At 46.9% G+C, this 24,820-nt stretch overlaps 1 protein-coding gene and 1 long non-coding RNA gene across 2 annotated transcripts in view; one reads left to right on the top strand and one right to left on the bottom strand.

Moving 5' to 3' along the window:
- Nucleotides 1-308: 308 nt before the first annotated feature.
- Nucleotides 309-6,098, bottom strand: LOC131199295 (uncharacterized). The gene is made up of 3 exons (XR_009155318.1): nucleotides 6,005-6,098; nucleotides 5,002-5,126; nucleotides 309-1,615 (listed from the first exon to the last, which is right to left on the bottom strand). It is a non-coding gene; the product is annotated as an uncharacterized LOC131199295 (long non-coding RNA).
- Nucleotides 6,099-7,001: 903 nt separating this feature from the next.
- ARHGEF17 (Rho guanine nucleotide exchange factor 17) overlaps nucleotides 7,002-24,820 on the top strand; it is a 153,167-nt gene continuing 135,348 nt past the window's right edge. The window contains exon 1 of the mRNA XM_058184923.1: nucleotides 7,002-11,216. Within this exon, the coding sequence (XP_058040906.1) occupies nucleotides 7,458-11,216 (3,759 nt within the window). The 5' untranslated portion in view covers nucleotides 7,002-7,457. The remainder of the gene's footprint in view (nucleotides 11,217-24,820) is intronic.

Below are 24,820 nucleotides of genomic sequence, written 5' to 3'. Positions count from 1 at the left end.
TCCGGAATCAGTAGTTAAAAATGCTTTAAAAAAGTAAAAAAACAACAAAAAAAAGGTTCCGACGATCAAGCGTCGTTCAGCTGTGATCGTCGGAACCTTTTAAAAAACTTTTTAAAAGCATTTTTTACTACCTATTCGCCCAAACCGGTAGTAAAAAATGCTGTCAAAAAGTTTTTAAAAAGGTTCCCAAGATTGCACGCTGCAGCTGATTCCCCCTCCCCCATTCTACTTACCTTTCCAAGCCACATGTACTGTGCATGTGCGCGCTGCGCGCATTTGGTGCAAACTCTGCATGCGTGTACGCAGTGCGCACTTGGCACGCAGTGCACATGTGCCGCCAGCGAACCGGTAGTAAACCAGTATTGTGTCTGTGCCCCCTGAGCCGGGCCCCCTGCCAGAAAGTGACTCGGAAAATGAGGGGGAAGGGCCGTCAGGAGTTACCTCTGGAGCACCGGCTTCCCTGGCTCAGCTCCAGGAGCCAGAGGCAGGCCAGGTGGAGGAGATAATGAGGCCTCCATCCCCTGACTCTTCCCCCCCCCAGGCCACGTCTCCAGACCCAGCTGATGGCAATCAGGCCTGGCTGGACCCTAGGTTTCATAGGCAGGAGAGGAGGGAACAACAGAAGCAGGGGTGGGGCAGGCCTAGGAAGTGCTGAGTCATGGAGCCACACCCCACAGAATATAAAAGCAGCAAGGACTGCTGTGCCTCTTCGTAGCAGGCAAATCAACTGCTTGACTAGAGCTGAAGTACTGTTTGTTGACTCATCGGCATCAAGCGAGATAACAGAGACACTTGGCAGATGCTCGCTAGTTTGCTGCCAGAGCTGATAGCACCGGCTAATTAAGCCATCGCTGGGACTGAGGCGAGGGGGGACAGAACAACCGGTTCAGATTTCACTACTGGCAAAAGGGAAGGGAGGGAGGGAAAGAGGAAGAAAAGGAGGAAGGGGAGGAAGAGGGAGGAGGAGGAGGAAGGAAGGCAGGAAGACCAGAAACAAAGACGGAAGCAAGCAAAGAGGAGTGAGGGAAAGATGAAGAAAATGAGGAGGAGGAAGGGGAAGGTAGTGGGGGAGGACGAAGGAAGGAAAAGGGAAGGGAGGGAGAGGCTACAGGTAGTCCTCGACTTACGACAGTTCCTTTAGTGATCATTTGAAGGCCCAAAGGCACTTGAAAAAGCGACTTATGACCGTTTTTCCCACTTACGACCGTTGCAGCATCCCTTTGGTCACGTGATGAAAATTCAGACGCTCGGGTCATTATGACGGTCGCAGTTTCCCAGGGTCACGCGATCCCCTTTTTTCCGAGGACAAGCCAAGTCAAACATGTCTTTGGAGATCTCTTCAGCTACAGTAATCGCCCTGCACACTTGTGTACGGGTGTACCAAACCAACATGGGCTAAAAGTTATTGTTGCTTTTAAATTCTGTGCAGGGTTGGACTGTTGGCCTCTTGAAGTTTCCAAGTGTTGCCTTGCGAAAATTGAAAAGTGCAAGTATATCGATTGCTTAGATGTCTCTCTCTGGCACGCTCATTGTTTCTCTCTCTCTCTCTTTTTCTCATTCTCTCTCTCTCTCCCCGTCTCATTGTTTCTCTCTCTGTCTCTCTTTTTTTCTCATTCTAATGAAATAATGAACAAACAAACAAACAAACAAATAAAAGTTTTTTTAAAAATCTGCTCTTTTATTTTATTTATTTATTTATTTATTTTATTTTGTCACAACAATATATGTAGGTATCATACAAAAAGATTATATAGTAAATAAACACATATACGAGTAAATATAAGGAGGTATAAGCATATATATATAGGAAGAAGAAAAGAAAAAACAATAGGACAGGAACGGTAGGCACGTTTGTGCGCTTATGCACGCCCCTTATAGACCTCTTAGGAATGGGGTGAGGTCAATAGTAGAAAGTTTTTGGTTAAAGCTTTTAGGATTATGGGAAGAGACCAGAGTCAGGTAAAGTATTCCAAGCACTGATGATTCTGTTACAGAAGTCATATTTTCTGCAATCTAGATTAAAGCGGTTGACATTAAGTTTAAATCTATTGGTTGCTCTAGTATTATTGCAATTAAAGCTGAAGTAGTCTTTAACAGGAAGGACATTACAATAGATGATTCTCTCTCTCTCTCTGTTTGGCCCTCTCTCTCTCATTGTTTCTCTCTCTCATTGTCTCTCTTTTTTTCTCATTCTCTCTCTCTCTCTCATTGTCTCTCTCTTTCAGTCTGTCTCTCTCTCATTGTCTTTCTCATTGTGTTTCTCTCTGTCTTTCATTGTCTCTTTTTCTCTTTGTCTCTTTTCTTTCTCATTTTTTTTTAAAAAAATTTTTTAAAAAAATTTAAAATTTTAAAATTTTAAATTTTTTTAATTTTTAAAAGGGCCGGTTTAGCTCACGCTGGTAAAGCCTGTTATTAAGAACACAGTAGCCTGCAATTACTGCAGGTTCGAGCCCGGCCCAAGGTTGACTCAGCCTTCCATCCTTTATAAGGTAGGTAAAATGAGGACCCAGATTGTTGGGGGGGCAATAAGTTGACTTTGTAAAAATATACAAATAGAATGAGACTATTGCCTTATACACTGTAAGCCGCCCTGAGTCTTGGGAGAAGGGCGGGGTATAAATGTAAACAAAACAAAAAACAAACAAATAAAGTTTTTAAAATCTGCTCTTTTATTTTATTTTATTTTATTTTATTTTATTTTATTTTGTCACAACAATATATGTAGGTATCATACAAAAAGATTATATAGTAAATAAACACATATACGAGTAAATATAAGGAGGTATAAGCATATATATAGGAAGAAGAAAAGAAAAAAAACAATAGGACAGGAACGGTAGGCACGTTTGTGCGCTTATGCACGCCCCTTATGGTCCTCTTAGGAATGGGGTGAGGTCAACAGTAGAAAGTTTTTGGTTAAAGCTTTTAGGATTATGGGAAGAGACCACAGAGTCAGGTAAAGTGTTCCAAGCACTGATGATTCTGTTACAGAAGTCATATTTTCTGCAATCTAGATTAAAGCGGTTGACATTAAGTTTAAATCTATTGGTTGCTCTAGTATTATTGCAATTAAAGCTGAAGTAGTCTTTAACAGGAAGGACATTACAATAGATGATTCTCTCTCTCTCTCTGTTTGGCCCTCTCTCTCTCATTGTTTCTCTCTCTCATTGTCTCTCTTTTTCTCTCATTCTCTCTCTCTCTCTCATTGTCTCTCTTTCAGTCTGTCTCTCTCTCATTGTCTTTCTCATTGTGTTTCTCTCTGTCTTTCATTGTCTCTTTTTCTCTCATTGTCTCTGCCTTTCTCTCTCTCTCTTTTTCTCTTTGTCTCTTTTCTTTCTCATTTTTTTTAAATTTTTAAAAAAAATTTTTAAAAAAATTTAAAATTTTAAAATTTAAATTTTTTTTAATTTTTAAAAGGGCCGGTTTAGCTCACGCTGGTAAAGCCTGTTATTAAGAACACAGTAGCCTGCAATTACTGCAGGTTCGAGCCCGGCCCAAGGTTGACTCAGCCTTCCATCCTTTATAAGGTAGGTAAAATGAGGACCCAGATTGTTGGGGGGGCAATAAGTTGACTTTGTAAAAATATACAAATAGAATGAGACTATTGCCTTATACACTGTAAGCCGCCCTGAGTCTTCGGAGAAGGGCGGGGTATAAATGTAAACAAAACAAACAAAACAATTTGCATTTATATCCCGCCCTTCTCCGAAGACTCAGGGCGGCTTACAATGTGTCAAGCAATAGTCTTCATCCATTTGTATATTATATACAAAGTCAGCTTTTATTGCCCCCAACAATCTGGGTCCTCATTTTACCTACCTTATAAAGGATGGAAGGCTAAGTCAACCTTGGGCCTGGTGGGGCTTGAACTTGCAGTAATTGCAAGCAGCTGCTGTTAATAACAGACTGTCTTACCAGTCTGAGCCACAGAGGCCTTTCTCTCTTTCAACCTGTCTCTCTCTTTCTCTCATTGTCTCTCTCTTTTTCTCTCTCTTTCTCTCATTCTCTCGCTCTCTTTCTCTGATTGTCTCCCTCATTGTCTCTCTTTTTCTGCGTGTTTATGTGTGTGTTTGCGTGTATGTAAATATATATGCTGGCAAGGGAATTCTGGGAGTTGAAGTCCACACATCTGAAAAAGGGCCAAGGTTGAGTAACAACTGATCTATAATACAGGTTAGTTCTGGACTTAAAACAGTTTGCTTAGCGATCAGAGTTACAATGGCATTGAAAAAAGTGACTTATGACCGTTGCGGCCTCCGCACGATGCCGAGATCAAAATTCGGAGGCTCAGCAACCGGCTCACATTTACGACGGTTGCAGTGTCCTGGGGTCACGTGATTCCCTTTTGCGACCTTCTCACAAATGTACGTCAGCAGGGGAAAGCCAGATTTGCATAACCAACTTTAACAACTCTAGTGGTTCATTTAACAACTGTGGCAAGAAGTTCCCTAAAACGAGGCAAAACTCACTTAACGTCTCACTTAGCAACGTAAATTTCGGGTTCAGGACGGTACCTGTCTCTTTACACTCCATTTGCTTGGGATCAACCAGAGAAGGAAATACTTTTGTGATGCCTTTCGGGTAGCTGAGCTGCAAAATTGTAAAACGTTTGCACACATGTCAGTTGCAAAATTATTGTACAAACCAACGGCAGGCTTGGTTATCCAGCAAATGCAATTTATTCTTGCCTTTAAACCTTGTTGGCTTCTTCTTGAAGTTTCAAAGGTGTTGCCTTGCCAAACTGGAAAGCCACAATTTGCATGCATTGCTTAGGCCTCTGTGTGTGTGTGTGTGTGTGTGTGTAGGAATTTAGCTCCTTCCAACATGTGTGTGTGTGTATCTATATGCTGGCTGGGGGAATTCTGGGAGTTGAAGTCCACACACATCTTAAAAGGGCCAAGGTTGAGTAACAACTGATCTACAATACAGGTTAGTTCTGGACTTAAGAGTTTGTTTAGTGATCAAAGTTTTTTACAACAGCACGGAAAAAAAGTGACTTACGGCCGTTTTTCACACTTATGACCGTTGGGGCAGCCGCAGGATCACGAGGATCAAAAAATTCGGATGCTTGGCAATCCAATGCAGTACGAACCAATGTAGGCTTATCCGGCAAATGCAATTTATTCCTGCATTTAAAAAACAAACAAACCGTTGGCTTCTTGAGGTTTCAAAGGTGTTGCCTTGCCAAACTAAAAAGCCACAATTTGCACCCATTGCTTAGGCCTCTCTCTGTGTGTGTGTGCGTTTGTGTGTTTGTGAGTGCCTGTAAATCTATTTTGACCTCTTTTCCTGCTCCTTCCGTTTCTCTTGCAAGGAATGTTCCCAAAGATTCACTCTTGCAAAAGACCACCCCTCCTTTTTTTTGGGAAGGGGGGGAAGGGAGGGAGGGAGGGAGGGAAAGAGGAAGCCACGCCCCTTCAGGGGGAAAGTTTATGTGAAACTTTCTTTGGAGGGAAAAAAAAAAACCACACACACACACACACACACATACACACAGAGCAAGGGGGGAAAAGGAAGCAGGCAAAAATAAACACAACAAACGGAAAAATGCGAAGGGGAGAGAAAGATGCGGTTTGAAAGGGGCTCAACCCGGGAGAAATGGGGGGGGGGTCTTGTTTTGTTTTTTTTAAGCAAGCCTTTGTCGGGGCTTTTCTTCTGCAAAAGAGAGAGTGGGGGGTGTGTTTTTTCCTCCCCCGCCCCCTTAAGCCCCCCCAACGCGAGTTAGAAGTTGCATTTTAAACTCCCGGTTGGATTTTTCACACGGAGCTCGCTTGCAACGGAACCTGGACGGGGCCCGGATCGTCTTTGGAGGGTCTGGAAGTTCGACTCCGGTCAATCCCCCTCGGGGGGGGTTCTTTTTTTTTTTTTTGAGGAGGGGGGTTCGTGGGTGTTTGTTTGTTTGTTTGTTCTTCCTTCCCCCTCCTCCGCCCTGCAGCCCGGGACTTGGCTCGCAATCGAGCGAATCGGAACCGTCGCCGCCGCTGCACGGAAGCAGCGTTTTTACATTGTTGCCGTCCACGCCGCTTCGGAGCTGCTTTCGGCCGGATTTTCCTCGCCTCTCCGCCGCCCCCACGCGGGACCCGAGCTCGGAAGTGAAGTGAACGTGGGAACTCGGTGGAAGTCTGCTGCCTGCCTCCTCCTCCTCCTCCGCTCGCCCGGTGCTTTGCTCTTTCTTTCTTTCTTTCTTTCTTTCTTTCTTTCTTTCTTTCTTCCTTCCTTCTCTCATTTTTCTTTTCTTTTCTTTTTCTCTTTCTACTTCTTTCTCTCGTATTGTCTTTCTTCCTTTCCTTCCTTCCTTCTTTCTCTTGCTCTCTCATTCTCGTTTTCTTTTCTTTTTCTCTTTCTAGTTCTTTCTCTCGTATTGTCTTCCTTCCTTCCTCATTTTCCTTCCTTCCTTTCCTCATCCTCTCGCTCTTATTCTTTTCTCTTTCTAGTTCTTTCTCTCGTATTCTTTCTTTCTTTCCTTCCTTCCTTCTTTCTCTTGCTCTCTCATTCTCTCATGTTTTCTTTTCTCTTTTTCTTTCTAGTTCTTTCTCTCGTATTGTCTTCCTTCCTTCCTCATTTTCCTTCCTTCCTTTCCTCATCCTCTCGCTCTTATTCTTTTCGCTTTCTAGTTCTTTCTCTCGTATTGTCTTCCTTCCTTCCTCATTTTGCTTCCCTCCTTTCCTCATTCTCTCACTCTTATTCTTTTCTCTTTCTAGTTCTTTCTCTCTTATTGTCTGTCTTTCTTTCCTTCCTTCCTTCCTTCTTTCTCTTGCTCTCTCATTCTCTCATTCTTTTTTTCTTTTCTTTTTCTCTTTCTAGTTCTTCCTCTTGTATTGTTTTCCTCCCTTCCTTCCTCACTTTCCCCCCCTCCCTCTTTCCCTCATTCTCTAGCTCTTATTCTTTTCTTTCTAGTTCTTTCTCTTGTATTGTCTTTTCTTTCTTTCTTTCTTTCTTTTTTTCCCCTTCCTCCCTTCCTTCTTTCTCTTGCTCTCATTCTCTCATTCTTGGTTTTTTTCCTCTTTTTCTAGTTCTTTCTCTCGTATTTTCTTCCTTCCTTCCTTCCTTTTCTTCCTTCTTTCTTTCCCTCACTCTCTCGCTCTCATTCTTGTTTTCTCTTTTTCTCTTTCAAGTGCTTTCTTTCCTTCCTTCCTTCCTTCTCTGGCTCTCTCCTTCTCCTTCTCGTTTTCTATTTGTTTCTTGACTTCTTGACCTTCTCCTTCCTTTCTCCTTCTCTCTTTCTTTCTCCTGCTGCCTTCTTTTTTCCCTTTCGGTCTTTCCTCCCGACTTTCTTTCTTTCTTTCTCTCTCACAACCCACTCCTTCCTTCCTTCCTTTCCTTTCCTTTCCTTCCTTCCTTCGGATGGCTTGAGGCCGGCGGCGGGGCGGGGGCAGCGGCGTGCCCGGGACGCTTCCCAGACTCGGGGATCCCGCCGCCGATCCGGGGGGCGGGCCCTGCAACCGGCGGCCTCAACAATGGCGGAGGGGGCCCCGAGCCAGAAGACGACTCCCCTCTACCGGAGCGTCTCTTTCCAGCGACTGGCCAAGTGGACCGGGCCGGCCCAGCCCGACGGAGGAGGCGGAGGAGGAGGAGACCCTCGCGGGGAGCCGCCAACCCCGCCGCCTCGCCAGCCTCCCCCGCCCAGCGCGGAGCCCCCGCCGCCGCCGCCACCACCACCACCACCGGAGCCCATCGGGCGGCGATCGCCCGGCCGCGCCGCTTCCTTCAGCGTCTCCTCCCGCCCAGGAGCCGAGCCGGCCGGCCGCGCCCTGCGGAGCCTCTCGCCCTCCGTGCGCCAACTTTCCCAGCGCTTCTGCCCGCCCCGCGCCGCCGGCCCCGAAGACCAGCCTCCCGCGGCTCCGGCCGGCCGCGGAAGAGCCACCTGCGCCCGCCCCGCCGCCGCCGCCCAGAAGGAGCTCGGGGGCTCCGAGCCTGGCGGGCCGCCCCCGGCCGAGCAACCCCCGGCCCCGCCGCCCCGCAGCAGCTCCGCCGCCTCCTCCTCCTCCTCCTCCTCCAGCTGCTGCAAAGGGCCGGGCGAGGCGCCGGCGCCGGACTGGCCCAGCGTGACGGCGATGCGCAAACTTTTCGGCGAAAGTTTTCGGCGGCAGCAACAACAGCAGCAGCAACTCCAGGCGGCCGAGCGAGGACGGGACGGCGCCGGCCCGCGGAACAAAACGGGCCCGCCGTCGGGCTCCGACCACCACCCGGGGGCTCCGCTGCTGCTTCCCGACGGCGGCCCGGCTCTTGACGGGCCCTGCTGGGTGGAAGGGCGGCGGGGGGGGCCTCCGCCGCCGCCGCCGCCCCGTAGCTGCATCCCTTTCGCGGGACTCCGGGCGCCTCGGGGCCCCCCAGGCCCGTCGGAGAGGCCGCCGCCGCCGCCGCCGCCTCAGCTGTGGGATACTTCGCATTCCTGGCATACTTCGGCCTCGCCGGCTCCCGCCGCTGCAGCCGCCTCACCGGCCCCCTGCCCGGCCTGGGGCGGCTGGGTCCCCCCGGAGGTCTCCAGCAGCAGCGAGGACGAGTTGAGGCCTTTGCCGGGCGGGAAGAGCCCCCCAAGGCCTTCCTCAGGCAGTGAGGAAGAGGAGGAGGCAGGCCCAACGGTGCCCCATAGACGCTGCCTTGGGAGGAAGAAGAGGGAAACTGAGGCCCAGGAGGAGGCCCGGGTGGTGGCCGGCATGGAGTGGCACCTCAAGGCCCAGCTGGACCTTTCTGGGGGTCTCCTGCCCCCCCAGGAGGAGGAGAGGACTACCCCAGCTCCAGAAGCCAAAGGGACCCCCATTGCTGAGGGACCCAGGCTGCTTTTGGGGGTCCCTCCTGAGGGCGGTAGGCCCTTCCAGGGCACCCCCACCCCCCTTTCCTCGGGGCCTCCCCTGCCTCTGGTGTCTCGAGTCTCCAAAGTCAACATCCCCCCTTTTGCGTCCAGCCCGGCCGGCTCCCGAAGTAGCAGCAGATACTCCAGTACGGAGACCTTGAAGGAGGACGACCAACCGGGGGTCTCCTGGGCCGTCCCAAGCAAGCTGGGTCTCGGCTTGGGTCGGGCCCCCAGTTTCAACCCGAGCGACAGCCTTGCCAGGTTGCAGCCCTCCATCCGGGCCCGTCCCAAGCTGCCGTTGGGCTTGGGGAGGTCCAAGCAGGAGTTGTCCTCCTTTGAGAGTTTGTTGCCTTGTGGCCTTGAAACCGCGTCCCGATCCAAGCACCAGAAGTCCATGTCCAATCCGGACATTGCCAGTGAGACCTTGGCCCTCCTCAGTTTCTTGAAATCGGACCTGTCGGAGCTGAAGGCCAAGAAAAGGGCCGGCAGGTTGGGTGACCAAGAAGACGTGGCCTTCGGTGGCAACGGTGAAGGTGTCGGCAAATACGAATGCTATCCCCAAGGAGAAAGCGAGCACCAGTTGGTGGGGAGGTCCCAAGATGAGGTTCAGCCCCCGAACCGTTGGGTCTTGGGCCACCGTCCAACCCTGAAGGACCTGACGGCGACTCTGAGACGGGCCAAATCCTTCACTTACTCAGATAAACCAGCCTCCCGCCGCCTTTGTCTGCAGAATGTCATGAAGTCCAGCTCTTCGGAGCTTCTGCTGGCCACTCGATTCGACCACAATGGTGTGGTTCCCGACAGCCGAGACCGGGAGGAGGAGGAGGTGCTCCCTGTAATCATTCAAGATCAGTACATCCAAGAAGCCAGGCAGGTTTTCGAGAAGATAAGTAAGATTGGCTCCGAACATGACTATAATTTCGCTTTGGAGTCCAAAGAAAGGGGGAAGGACAAAACGGAGGAGAGAGAAACTCCGGGAAAGGAAGGCCCAAAAGAAGAAAGCTGTGGTCAGTGCTTGGAGAAAGTGGATTCCAAAGGAAACTTATCCTGCAGGGAATCTTTAGAAGAAGGTCTTGAATCCAGTATGACCGATGAAGGGATCGTGACCGAACCAGAGACAGCTCCTGCCTACAGTTATCTTGATCCCTCCGTTGCTGCGTGGAAGTTGGCCAACCGAAGAGGAACGGAAGCCGGTGAGAGGAAAGAAAAACTTCTCCCAAACCTTCTAACCAAAGGGAACGAGAATATGTCCGTTGTGGATGAGGGGCTCCCCAATCACAAGATGGCCTCCCAGGGCTTGTCGGAGACCCCTCTGACACCCAGCGCCCTTCGGCGCCGGAGGAAGTTCCCATCCTTGGGAAACAATGGGTCCGAATCCAGCAACGGAAGCAGCGGAGAATCGGCTGGCGATTCCTACAGGTCTCTCAGCGACCCCATGCCCCACAGGAGGTGCTCCATCACAGAGGACTCCAAGAACTTCTCCGTGGATAGCAACCTTCTGGGTTCGTTAAATTCGAAGCCCAGCATCTTAGATGCTTCGGCCGCCGCTTTGTCAGACTGCACGGGAAGCGCAGCCAGCGATCTCTCCGTCTGCAGCGACGGCCTGAAGGATTATAACACCGTGATCCAAAACATCGTCAGCCAGCCCGGGGCCATGGACAAAGTGATTGACGAGAAGGGGAACGGGAAGCCCATCAAGAAGAAGTCCTTCAGCGACCCCAGCCGCCGTGGCGAGCATGCCAGCCCGGGCTTCATGGGCGCCGGAGAACCCATCAACGAGATGGACCTGAACATCCTTCCGTCCAGCAGCGAACCCATCCTTTCGGAGCAGAGGGGCCCGTCCGCGGAGCAGGAAGTGCGCAGGTTGTCCTCCCAGTCGGAGCAGATCCTGCCGATGCCACCAGAAGACGATGAGGCCCCTCAAAGCTTTAGCTTCGATCCCAAGCTGGCCGAAGTCTTATCCCCGAGGGTAGTTCGGCGAAGTTCCAAAAAGCGCAGCGACCGAGCAAATAACCAGGAGAGCGGAAAGGACGAGATGGCACTGTCTCCCGCCGTGCCCACCACGCTGGGCAGAGCGAGGCCAGCCTCCAAGCACGTGCGCCACACCAGTGAGCCCGCCACCTTCCTCCCCGTCTCCGATGCCCACCTGCCCATTTCGCTGTACCAGAATGCCCATCCTACCATCCAGGAGCTTCCGCACCTGCCTGCCAAACCTTCTGCAGCTCTCCAGGTTCCATCCTTAGAGGATGTTACCAAGCATTACATGTTGACTCTTAGTTCTGGGGAGCCCCTCCCCAACAACACTGTGGATGCCCCCAGATCGTCGCCTTCCACCCCAACCTCAACGGAACCCAAGCTGCCCAGATGCCCGAAACACCATGGCGAAGTCCATGCCAGCAGCTCCAGGACCAAGCCACAGGTGGTGAGTTTCTTGGTCTTCCTTTTTATTTTATTTTTTGGAGTCTTTAAGAAATGTCTTGGCTGATGGTTAAGTTCTTCTGACTCGTTTTGGTTTGGTTCTGCATCAGCGTTTGGGGATCAGGGTTAAAATTTTGCAGACCGAGTTGTCACAACTCGGATTGTTTTGCTCGGACAGCATGTAGGACTTGGATGTCATGGTCTCCTCCCAAGTTCACTTCTGGTGGGGGCTCTGATCATATCACGCCTTTGGTTTGAACGTGGTCGTGTCTAGGTTACAAAGACACTGGCACGAAATAGTCCGACAAGGTATTTCGGTTTCTAGTCCTTATGGCAAGTAAACGCAGAGGCTTGGAGTAGCAATTGGTAGTATATACTATTTGCAAGGTCTCGTGCAACCAAGTTGTTAATACGATTGAGGCTTGTTGTGATGGCGCTCTTAAGGTCTGAAGCGGCACACGAGGGCTGTCTCTTTGAGGAATTGTGTTGTTGTAGGGTAGGAGTGGGGACTCAAGAACCCATCTAGTAGAATAACACAATGTAGGCCGACATCTAAGGCAGTGTTTCATAACCTTGTCGGCTTAGAATAGAATAGAATAGAATAGAATTTTTATTGGCCAAGTGTGATTGGACACACAAGGAATTTGTCTTGGTGCAGATGCTCTCAGTGTACATAAAAGAAAAGATACCTTCATCAAGGTACAACACTTAATGATGGTCATAGAATAGAATAGAATAGAATAGAATAGAATAGAATAGAATAGAATAGAATAGAATTTTTTATTGGCCAAGTGTGATTGGACACACAAGGAATTTGTCTTGGTGCAGATGCTCTCAGTGTACATAAAAGAAAAGATACCTCAATCAAGGTACAACACTTAATGATGGTCATAGGGTACAAATTTAACACTTAATGTACCTTAAGTGTTAAGAATTCTGGGAGTTGAAGTCCACACTTCTTAAAATGAGACACACTGACCTAAACTGGTATAGAGAGCAATGCTTGCCCAACCTTGGCAACCTTGGCAACTTTTTTTTTTTTTTTTTTACATTTATACCCCGCCCTTCTCCGAAGACTCAGGGCGGCTTACAGTGTATAAGGCAATAGTCTCATTCTATTTGTATATTTTTACAAAGTCAACTTATTGCCCCCAACAATCTGGGTCCTCATTTTACCTACCTTATAAAGGATGGAAGGCTGAGTCAAGTCCACAAGTCTTAAAGTCCACAACTCCCACAAGATTCTGGGAGTTGAAGTCCACAAGTCTTAAAGTTGCCCAGCTTGGAGACCCCTGCTTTATGTCTCTGTGATCAGATCCATGTTGAGTCTTATTTTTTGGCGATGCAAGTAGCCCTTGACTTAACGATCACAAAGGAGCGCAAATCCTCCGTTGCTAAGCAAAGCAGTTGGGTTTTGCCTTGTTTTATGACCTTTCTTCCCACAGTTGTTAAGTGTATCGCCGCAGGTGTTAGTAACATGGTTAGGAAGCGAAATCCCATTGACCTGTCAGAAGGTCACAAAAGGGGATCGCACGATCCCAGGACACTGCGACCACCATAAATACGAGCCAGCTGCCAAGTGCCTGAATTCTGATCCTGTGTCCACGGGGGTTATGCCACGGTCGTAAGTGTGAAAAAGTTGCAAGACCCTTTTTTCATTGTAAACTTTGAATGGCCACTAAATGAATTGTTGTAAATCAATTAAATCAACAACCACCTGTACTAGAATACTGTAGTATCTGGCCATGGGGCTGGGGGATGTGTTACTCCACTGCAGAAATATTTGCTCGCACCCATTTATGGTTAGAGAGGACATTTCACTCAATTCTGGGTCCTTGGTTCTCTCTTGAGCTTGGTGGTTTTCTTGCAGACGTTTCATGACCCGACTAGGTAACATCATCAGTGCTAGAAGGGAGGAGGGCTTCACCTCTGCAAGCAAGCTACTTGTTTATAAACAGAGAGCAAACCCCACTCCATGAGGACACCTGGAAAAGTACTGAAACATCTGCATATGAACAACCAAGCTCAGAGAGCACCAAGGACCCCATAGTCCTCCTCCTCCTCTTCCACTCTGCAAACCCCACTCCCTTCTAGCACTGATGATGTTACCTGGTTGGGTAATGAAACGTCTACAAGAAAACAACCAAGCTCAGAGAGCATCAGCGACCCCACAGTCCTCCTCCTCCTCCCCTTCCTTCCTTCCTTCCTTCCTTCCTTCCTTCCTTCCTTCCTTCCTTCCTTCCTCCTCTTCTCCTTTTGTCCTCTTCCCCTGCTCCTCCTCCTCCTCTCTCCCTCTTCTCCTTCTCCTCCTCCAAGTCCATTCCCTTCTAGCACTGATGATGTTACCTGGTTGGGTAATGAAACATCTACAAACAACTCTCTCCTTCCTTCCTTCCTTCCTTCCTTCCTTCCTTCCTTCCTTCCTTCCTTCCTTCCTTCCTTCCTTCCTTCCTTCCTTCCTTCCTTCCTCTTCTTCTCCTTTCATCCTCTTCCCCTGCTCCTCCTCCTCCTCTCTCCCTCTCCCTCTTCTCCTTCTCCTCCTCCAACCCCATTCCCTTGGAGCACTGATTATGTTACCTAGTTGGGTAATAAAATATCTGCAGAAAAAAAAACACCTCCACAGCTGAGCTCAGAGACCACCAGGGACCTCACAGTTCAACCCTGAGCTACAAGTATCCTCTCCTGCTGATAACACTGAACCTACTGAGTGACAAAGCCAAGGGACCCCAGAGAGGGGCCTCTGGTGGCTCAACAGACTAATGCAGTCTGTTATTAACAGCAGCTGCTTGCAATTACTGCAGGTTCAAGTCCCACCAGGCCCAAGGTTGACTCAGCCTTCCATCCTTTATGAGGTAGGTAAAATGAGGACCCAGATTATTGGGGAGGCAATAAAAGTTGACTTTGTATATAAATATACAAATGGATGAAGACTATTGCTTGACATAGTGTAAGCCGCCCTGAGTCTTCGGAGAAGGGCGGGATATAAATGCAAAAATTAATAATAATAATAATAAAAAAATTTAATCCTTCCCAAACTTCCCGTGCAGTCAGTCAGTTTTCACAAAGGCCAACAATCCCGGTGGGTCTGCCTGTTTGCAGGGGGCATTGGACCACAACTCCCATCATCCCCAGCCAGGATAGGAAATGCTGGCGACCCAACGACACATTTGATAGGCGAAACTGTGTAATTTGCAGTTTCCTCCCTTAAGACAGTAAATTATACACTCCCAAAAAGTTGCATGTGGTAAAAGAGAGACGGATTGAGGCCATTGCTTTGTCTGGGCCTGGATTTAGCTCCCACTAAAAGCAATATTTAAGGTGAGTATGGAAACCTGGAATGGACTTACACCAGAGGAGATGGGCTTGTTAAGAGTTCTAGACCAGGGGTCTCCAACCTTGGCAACTTTAAGACTTGTGGAAGTCCACAAGTCTTAAAGTTGCCAAGGTTGGAGACCCCTGTTCTAGACCAAGGTTTTTGCGAAAGGGTATAATTATGATTTACCGTACAGGTTATCCTCGACTCACGACAGTCCATTTAGTGACAGCGGCACTGAAAAAAAGTGACTTGTGACCATTTTTCCCACGCTAACGACCGTTGCAACAGCTCCATGCTCGTGTGATCAAAATTCAGAATCTTTGGCAACTGGCATGTACTTATGCCGGTTGCAAGGTCCAGCGGTCACGTGATTCCCTTTAGCGACCTTCGGACAAGCGAAGTTAATATAGGGAAGCCAGATTTGGTTAACGACGGAATTACTCATTTTAATAACCGTCTTACTAACTTAACAACTGCAGGGATTCACTTAGGAATGGTGGCAAGATAGGTGGTAAAACGAGACAAAACTCACGTAACAAATGTTTTGCTTTACAACGGAAATGTTGGGCTCAATTGTGGTTGTAAGTTGAGGACTACCTGTATATTGGGTGTGTGTGTGTGTGTGTTTTTTGTTGCTTATTTTAACTGTGGACCTCTTGCATTTTTTAGCGCATTTAATACTGTGATGTTCCTGCATCTGGGAGGCTTCTTCTTGGAAGGAATGTGCGATGTGTCTTGCTAGTATTTTGCTTTGTGCAAAAAAGATAATCACTTTTTTGATAATCCTCCGGCTATTTTAATTTTAGCCAGCCTTGGGATAACAGAAAGGAATTTAAAAACAGGCCTGGGACTGAAAAATAATCTCAAATGGATTAAATAAAAGGCTTCGGGATAGAGAGGCAGGGTAAACACACCTCGTATTATAGCATTCCCTTGATTTGCATTTTCTGACTAAGTAAATTGATATAAAGGGACACCTGAACTTACAACAGTTTGTTTAGTGACCGTTCAAAGTCACAACGGCGCCGGGAAACGTGACTTACGACCGTTTTTCAGAGTTACGACCTTTGCACCATCCCCCCACGGTCACGTGATCAAAATTCAGACACTTGAGGACTGACTCATATTTATGACGGTCGCAGTGCCCCCGGGGGACACCCCTTTTGTGACCTTCTGAGAAGCAAAAGTCAATGGGGAAGCCAAATTCACTTAACGACCAGGTTACTAACTTAACAACTGCAGTGGTTCACTTGACAAACGTGGCAAGAAATGTCATGAAAGGGGGCAAAATTCACTTAACAAACGTCTCACTTAGCAACAGAAATTTTGGGCTCAACTGTGGTTGTAAGTCGAGGACTACAGGTTGTAAGAAACAGCTGCCTAGATAGGTGTTTCTCAGACTTGACCCCTTGAAGATGGGTGAACTTCATTCCCCAGAATCCCCCAGTGGCTGGGAGATGGTCCATACATCTTCAAGTGTTTTGCTTTAAGAAATAGTTGAACAACCGAGGTGTATCTAATGTCTAAATTTACTTTTTTTGTACACTTATAAATAGACGTTTATTTATTTATTTATTTAGATTTTTATACTGCCCTTCTCCCGAAGGACTCAGGGCGGTTCACAGCCAGATAAAATAGACAATAATATAAATACAATATAAAATACTATTAAAAAACTTATTCCAATTGGCCAAAATTAAAAGAAATTTAAAATCATAAAACCCATTTAAAAATTAAAAACCCAATAAATCTAAAATCCTATGCCTATGCTACGTTGACTTAGGAATCCAAAATTTCCTTTGCTAAGCTGGACCATTGCTAAGTGAGTTCATTTTACAACCTTTTTTTTTTTTAACCACAGTTGTCAAGCAAATCACTTAAGTAATCAACTTAACACAAGGGCCGTGGGTGGCTCAGGCTGTAAGATAGCCTGTTATTAAAACACAGCAGCCTGCAATTACTGCAGGCTCGAATCCCACCAGGCTCAAGGTTGACTCAGCCTTCCATCCTTTATAAGGTAGGTAAAATGAGGACCCAGATTGTTGGGGGGGCAATAAGTTGACTTTGTAAATATACAAATAGAACGAGACTATTGCCTTACACACTGTAAGCTGCCCTGAGTCTTCGGAGAAGGGCGGGATATAAATGTAAATAAATAAAATAAAAAAATAAATAAAATAATAGAATCATGTGGTCACTCAGCAAATCTGGCTTTCCCCCGTTGGTTTTGCTTGTCAGAATCGGGCTGGGAAAGTCACAAACGGAGATCACACAACCCCAGGACACTGCAACCATCATAAATATGAATCGGTCGCCGTGGGCTCTGAATTTTAATAACTGGGATGCTAACAACAGTCATAAGGGTCAAACCGGTCATAAATCTTTCAGTGTCATCGTAACTTCAAACAGTCACTAAATGAGTGGTTGTATCGTGTTTGCCCGAAAATAAGACATCCCCTGATAATAAGCCCTCCCCGAAAATATTAACCACATGTGCAGCCGGTCCCCGCCATTTCCTCTGGTTAGGGTTAGGGAGACAGAGCTAGAAATAAGTCTTGCGCCCCGCGCCCCAAAATAATAAGACCTCCCCGAAAACAAGGCCAAGCGCTTATTTTGGTGTTCCAAAAAATATAAGACAGGGTCTTATTTTCAGAGAAACACGGTAAATCCAGAACTACCTGTGCTTAAATTAAATTTAATGGAAGAGCTGTGGGTTGACCACAATGCAGAGCATGAAAATATTTGTCCAAAACAGCAACCAATCAATACTAACCGACTATATTAAGTTGCAGCAGTCCACCCTGAGAGTTGGTTTGTAGCTAATTAAGTTTATTGCCGGAATTTAATCCATTTTATGTTTGAGATGCTCTAGGACAGGGGTCTCCAACCATGGCAACTTTATGACTTCAACTCCAGAATTCTTGGAGTTGAAGTCCACAAGTCTTAAAGTTGCCAAGGTTGGAGAGTCCTGTTCTAGGATGCCAGCGGTCACCAACTGGTGGTCCGTGAGAAAATTTTGGTGGTCCACAGAAAAATTATTTGCATTTTTTATATTGCACTAAATCAGGGGTCCTCAAACCTAAGGCGCCAGAGACGGATACATGCAATGGACATTTCTGTTGTTGCAGAGAGTCTCCCCCTTCGGGGTTTTCTTGTGTGGGTCGGAGGGGGCCAGAAATTCCGACTTGGGGTCTGCTTCATCCTCCTGGTGTGGGGCTTTGGGTGAAGGCTGGACGGAAATGCTGCTAGTAGCGAAGAGCCGGAGGGCCTCGTTCCAGTGGGACAGCCTCATGGCCTGGAAGTGGCTGACCATCTCAGCCCGCTGAGCCTCCAGGCGCTGTTCCCTGGCCTTGCACTCCTGCAGCTCTTCCCTCTGCTTGCAAAGCCTATGCTCCTAGTCCTGAGTGAGGTGCTTCTCCTGAGCCTCCTTCTCGGCCAGATCCAATTTGAATTGAGCTGTTTTGCCAACACTTTCTCATGGTGGCTGCTTAGCTCCAACAACTGCTTCCTGTTGGGTCCCTAAGGAGCCCGGGCTGGGAGGCGAGAAGTTGGCCACGCCCACCCCGCCGGTCATTAAGCAGATCATATTAGTGGTCCTCGGGATTTAAAATTATGAATTTAGTGGTCCCTGAGGTCTGAAAGATTGGTGACACACACACCCCTGCTCTCCGCGAATAGGTTTGCTCTGATTCAAGTGACTTGCAATCGGTGTCGGTCGGCTGCGGCTACAGGCTGTCAGCTGTTCTGTCTAAGATTATGGCTCTGCAAAACCGCCAAGGGTTTATTATCTCTCGGCCTAAAGTATATAGGCCTTTAATTCCACACCGCCCTGCCTTAGAGCCGTGTTGCAATTTTTAGATATGCAATGGATGATGTCGAGACCCTGTGGCGAATTTAGGATGGATGGATTCGTGCCAAGCTAAAACGGAAGTGAAAAATTTCCCTTTGGCGACTAATTCATTTCTCTTGCAGGATTCCCATGAGTAGGCAGAAACCACATCGGCCTCAGTGGGAATATGAATTCTATATTTTGCAGATTCAACCTCAGGCATCTTAGTTTTTAGACTCTTGTGAATCTTCCAGAGGTTTTCCATATTAAGGCTGTGCTGGAAAATACTGAAAAATATTGAGAATACACCCTTTGCACATCTCACTAATGCAAGGTCTCTCTGTTGTCCATCGAAGCAGACGTCTCCTCCTTCAAACTTTCACACAAGGCTGGGGGAAAAAAAGAAAAGAGGCGGCTGCTTTAAAGCTTTCCTTATGGGTCCCCTCTTCACCGTTTTGCCAGCCCTTTGAGGTAGGCCAGAGCAAGGATTTCAGGAATTCTACACTGAGAGCATATGAACCAAGACAAATTCCTTGTGTGTCCAATCACACTTGGCCAATAAAATTCTATTCTATTCTATTCTATTCTATTCTATTCTATTCTATTCTATTCTATTCTATTCTATTCTATTCTATTCTATTCTATTCTATTCTATTCTATTCTATTCTATTCTATTCTATTCTATTCTATTCTATTCTATTCAATGTGGCAAGGTAGAGCAACAGAAATGCTAAATTTCTATGGAGATTCTCAATCATCCAGATTCTGGGAGTTGAAGTCCACAAGTCTTAAAAGTTGCCAAGGTTGGAGACCCCGATCCAGGTCGTGGTCGCCCCAAGGTGTTTTTTTTTCCAAAAGGCAACTGGATTTAGAAGACGTTTCGCTTCTCATCCAAGAAGCTTCTTCAGTTCTGAAGAACGGAAGAAGCTTCTTGGATGAGAAGCGAAACGTCTTCAAGACAAAGACAAAGTCCTATTGCCTTCTGGAAAAAAACAACCACCTTTAGAACAGAAATGTCAGTTCGAGAATCTTGAAAACCTACCCCAGTTTCTCTCCACTTCGTCGTATACCAAACAGAATCAAGACTGGGTTGCCTTGAGTTTCTTTCCCACGCCTTCTCTGTTCCCAGGACTGAGCTGTCGTTTACTTTCTCATTCCTTGCGTTCCTTCATCAAGCTGATCTCCATATTCCTCTTCACATTCCCTTCTTCCTGATTTCTGAATCATTGGAATTAACCTGAAGCGATCTGCTGGATGAGGTTATTGCTTATTTTAATACAATTAAGGAGGATGGAGCATCTAAGCTTTTGGGATGGTAGCTTTTCATGCGCTTTGAACCACTCCCTGCCAGGTGTCCGTGGAGATTCTCAGTCATCCAGGTCATGGTTGTCCCAAAGGAGCCTTTTTTTTCAAGAGGCAACTGGACTTTCTGGTTTTTCTTTGAAGACCTTTCTCTTCTCCTCCAAGAAGCTTCTTCAGCTCGGACCGGATGGTGGGGAATGGAAGGATTGATACTCCTTGCAGACAGCTGGTCATTTGCATCCTTTGAGAGGGTTGTTAAGGTCACCTGGATGTTTACCTGTGTCATCAGGGTTACCTGAGTGGTGCAAATGGGTGTGGAATTCCTTCTTGGAATTATTGAACCTGCCCAGAGCAGCTTCCCCAATCTTTAAGCTATGTAGGTGTTGGAGGAACTCAACTTCTTGAATTCTCAGGCAAAGGTTGATTGGCTGAAATTCTGGGGATGTATCTGATGGACACTAGCTTGGGGAGAACTGTAGGCTCTTTGATGCCCTCTGAGCTGGGTTGTTTCTTGCAGATGTTTCATTACCCAACTAGGTAACATCATCAGTGCTAGAAGGGAGTGGGGTCGGAGGAGGAGGAGGAGGAGGATGACTGTGGAGTCCTTGGTGTTCTCTGAGCTTGTTGTTTTCTTGCAGATGTTTCATTACCCAACTAGAAAATATCATCAGTCATAGATGGAGAGAGGAGGAGGAATTCAAAGGTCCCTTCTGTCTCTATCGTTCTATATTAATTCTAATTCTTATTCTTCTCTACTCTATACTCTACTCTAATATTCCCTATTCTACTCTACCCTACCCTACCCTACCCTAGTCTACTCTACTCTTTTCTGTTCTGTTCTGTTCTATTCTATTCTAATTTCCTGTTCTGTTCTATTCTATTCTATTCTACTCTACCCTACCCTACCCTACTCTACTCTTTTCTGTTCTGTTCTGTTCTGTTCTATTCTATTCTAATTTCCTGTTCTATTCTATTCTATTCTATTCTATTCTATTCTATTCTATTCTATTCTATTCTACCCTACCCTACCCTACCCTACCCTACCCTACCCTACCCTACCGTACTCTATTCTATTCTACTCTACTCTACTCTTCTCTACTCTACCCTACCCTTCCTTACTCTACTCTACTCTTTTCTGTTCTGTTCTGTTCTATTCTATTTTCCTATTCTGTTCTGTTCTGTTCTGTTCTGTTCTATTCTATTCTACCCTACCCTACCCTACTCTATTCTACTCTACTCTACTCTATCCTACTCTACTCTACTCTATCCTACCCTACCCTACTGTACTCTTTCTGTTCTATTCTATTCTATTCTATTCTATTCTACCCTACCCTACCCTACCCTACCCTACCCTACCCTACCCTATTCTATTCTATTCTATTCTATTCTATTCTATTCTATTCTATTCTATTCTTCGAGTTCTCCAGCTGTGAGGGATTACACCTCCCATCCTTTTCAGCTTGTGTTACAGAAATCCTAGCCCAAAACCTTCTGAACGTGTCTGGAGGAGGGAACTGGCTGCTTCAAAATATCTGAATGTTGGAAGTTGAATGTATATTGTTCCAAACCGGGCCCTGCCAGTGTGGGGAACAGACGGTGAATGGCTAAAGCACCCACCATCAGATAAACCCAGATTTTTGGAAACGGGGTCACTTTTTCTCGCTTGCAGGGAACTGTTGTTGGGTGCCAAGCCTCAGCCTCCGCAGGAATGAAGGGTCTCCATGTTGCAAAGGTCAGGAGAGCGAAACAGAGCTCTGTCTTGATCAACATGAAGTTCTTTGGCATGGAGAAAGGACGAGAGGTCCTTAAAGTTGGTTTTTTAGGGAGGTACAGACAAGGGTGAAATCTAAAAATTTTCCCTACCGGTTCTGGGGGTGTGGCTTAATTGGTGGGCGTGGCTTGGTGGTCAGGTGACCAGGTGGGAGTGGCCAATAACAATAAATAATAAAAATAATAAACAAAGTACACAAAACAATAAGAGATACCAACAAACCAACTTTCACATTTTACACACACACACAACACAACACAGCTGACTCACACACACAATGTAAAAGCAGCTGCACTTCACCCAGAATGGCCCCTGCAACAAACAGGAACCTCACACAGCCACAAAAAGCCCCAAAACCAACTTTCACACTTTACACACACACAACACAACACAATACAACTGACTCAAACACACAAAATGCCACATACAGCTTTGTGAGATTTGGTGTTTGTGTAGTTAGAGTGAAACACTACACACCAAATTTCAGAAAGCCACACAAATATTTTATTTTATTATTTTATTTTATTTATATTTTTAGATAAAAGCAGCTAAATTTAAAACTTCCTTAACTTTAAATTGCTATGTCTAAAAAAAAAAAACTCCTAAAAAAACCCCCAATTAACTATTTTTTTAAAGCTCTCCCCCGTCCCCCCCCCCACCTTCCCAGTTACTTACCCAATTGAAGGGACAAGGCAGGCAGATTGAGTTGCTCACCGATGAGATGGATTGCAGGCAGGCAGATTGAGTTGCTAGCTGATGCAATTGATTGCAGCGGCCAAAGCAAGGCAGGAAAAGCGAGCGAGCCTGAAAGAAGCAGCGAGCTGCCAAGTAGGCAAGTGGGGACCGGACGATTGGGTGGGCATGGGGGGGGGGAGAGGCAGGGATTTTTGCTACTGGTTCTCCGAACTACCCACCTCCATCGCTACCGGATTGCCCGATCCGGTCCGAACCGGGAGCATTTTATGCCTGGCTATAGACCACCTCTCCTACAAAAGGCTTGGGAGCGGGAGAGATTAAAAGGGAGCCGGTGTGATCTAGGGATGAAGGAGCTTGTCCCTTCATTGGATTACTGCAATGCTCTCTACATGGGGCTTCCCTTGAGGAGCACCCGGAGGCTCCAGTTAGTCCAGAATGCGGCTGCGCGGGTGATAGAGGGAGCCCCTCGTGGCTCCCTTGTGACACCTCTCCTGCGCAGACTGCACTGGCTGCCTGTGGCCTTCCGGGTGCGCTTCAAGGTTTTGGTAACTATCTTCAAAGCGCTCCATGGCTTAGGGCCGGGTTATCTACGGGACCGTCTGCTGCCACCGATTGCCTCCCACCGACCCGTGTGCTCTCACAGGGAGGGACTACTTAGGGTGCCGTCCGCCAGGCAGTGCCAACTGGCGACACCCAGGGGAAGGGCCTTCTCTGTGGGGGCCCCCACCCTCTGGAATGAACTTCCCCCAGGACTCCGCCAATTTCCTGACCTTCGAACCTTCCGCCGCAAGCTTAAAACACATCTATTTATCTGTGCAGGACTGGACTAGAATTTTAGTTTTAAATTTAATTTTAATGGGGTTTTTATCATTTTAATTGTAATTTTAAATTTTCGGCCTATTTAAATAAGTTTTTTAATTTAGTGTTTTATCTTGTATTATATTTGTATTTTTATTGGGCTGTAAACCGCCCTGAGTCCTTCGGGAGATAAGGCAGTATAAAAATTTGATTAAATAAAATAAATAAATAAAATAATAAATAAGTAAACTTGGGGGGGACACCAGTGGTGAGATTCAGCCAGTTCGTACCACTTCGGGAGAACCGGTTGTTAACTTTCTGAGCAGTTTGGTGAACTGGTTGTTGGAAGAAATCATTAGGGCAGAGAACCGGTTGTTAAATTATTTGAATCCCACCACTGGGACACACCCGTTCCTCTTTTAGAAATGCCTTTTTTTTTTGTACCCCTGCAGGGACTGGCTGGCATTTTCGCTGTGTCTTTAACTCTCTCCTTTTCCCCCCCTTGATGTTTGCGCTTGTATTCCACTTGGTCTCCAGTGAAATACTTCCTAAATACGTTGATCGGTTTGAATAGACGGATTTCCTGAATTACTGTATTCTCCTTATAACTGACCTTGCTGCAGGTCGCCTCTTCCGCTGGCTGCTGTAGGGCCTCTCCAGGACTCTTTACAAATTAGGAAACTTTTCAGTGGGGAAAAATTATCCCGTTCGAATCCGTACTCTGCTCAGAATTAGAATTAGAACTGGATTAGGACTAGGATTAGGTTTAGGATAACAGAGTTGGAAGGAACCTTGGAGATCTTCTAATCCAACCCCATGCTTAGGCAGGGAACCCTATACCATTTCAGACAAATGCCGGGGTGAAATGTTCCCGGTTCGGACCGGATCGGCCGATCAGGTAGCGATGGTGGCGGGTGCTACCGGAGAACCGGTAGCAAAAATTCCTGGCCCACCCAATCGCCCACTTGCCTGCTTGCTGCATCTTTCTGGCTCATTTGCTTTTTCCCTCCCAAATGGTAGGAATAGGTTGTAAAAAAAATGCTTTTAAAAGGTTAAAAAAAAAAGGCTCTGACGATCACAGCTGTGGTGCAGGATCGTCGGAACCTTTTTCTTATTTTTTTAAAGCATTCGCCCGAATAGGTAGTTAAAAAATGCTTTTAAAAAACTAAAAAAAAAAAAAGGCTCCAACAATCGTGCACCACAGCTGATCACCACCCTCCTCGCGCGCTGTTCTACTTACCTTCCTTTCTATGCGCGCGCACACACCTCGCATTTAATGCGTGGTGTGCACTGCGCATATGTGCATATGGCTCACAGAGCGCATGCACAGCCACCGAACCGGTAGTAAACCGGTTCAGATTTCACCAGCGGACAAATGGCTGTCCAGTCTCTTCTTAAAAGTTTCTTCTGGTGGCAAGTTGTTCCACGGGTTAATCGTTCTCGCTGTCAGGAAATTTCTCCTTAGTTCTAGGTTGCTTCTCAGGATGACGCGCGGACGTGAAGGCAGAACGAGAAGCAATGGATGGAAACTAAACCTGCCTTATCCATGGTCCAATTTGTGCAGGGAGTTGGACTACGTGACCTCCAAGGTCGCTTCCAACTCTGTTATTCTACGTCCTGCGTTCTAATCAAGGAGAGAAGCAACCTAGAACTAAGGAGAAATTTCCTGATTGTGAGAACAATCTAATAGTGGAACAAGCTGCCTCCAGAAGTTGTCGGTGCTCCATCCTTGGAGGATTTTAAGAAGAGATTGGATAACGGTTTGTCTGAAATGGTCCAAACCAGGGGTCTCCAAACTTGGCCACTTTAAGACTTGTGGACTTCAACTCCCAGAATTCCTCAGCCAGCTTTGCTTTGCTGGCTGAGGAATTCTGGGAGTTGAAGGCCGCAAGTCTT

The sequence above is a fragment of the Ahaetulla prasina genome, chromosome 5 (genome assembly GCF_028640845.1).
Source record: "Ahaetulla prasina isolate Xishuangbanna chromosome 5, ASM2864084v1, whole genome shotgun sequence".
Taxonomy (NCBI): domain Eukaryota; kingdom Metazoa; phylum Chordata; class Lepidosauria; order Squamata; family Colubridae; genus Ahaetulla; species Ahaetulla prasina.
Note: the sequence above shows the minus strand (reverse complement) of the source record. Positions and strands in the feature narration are given on the sequence as shown.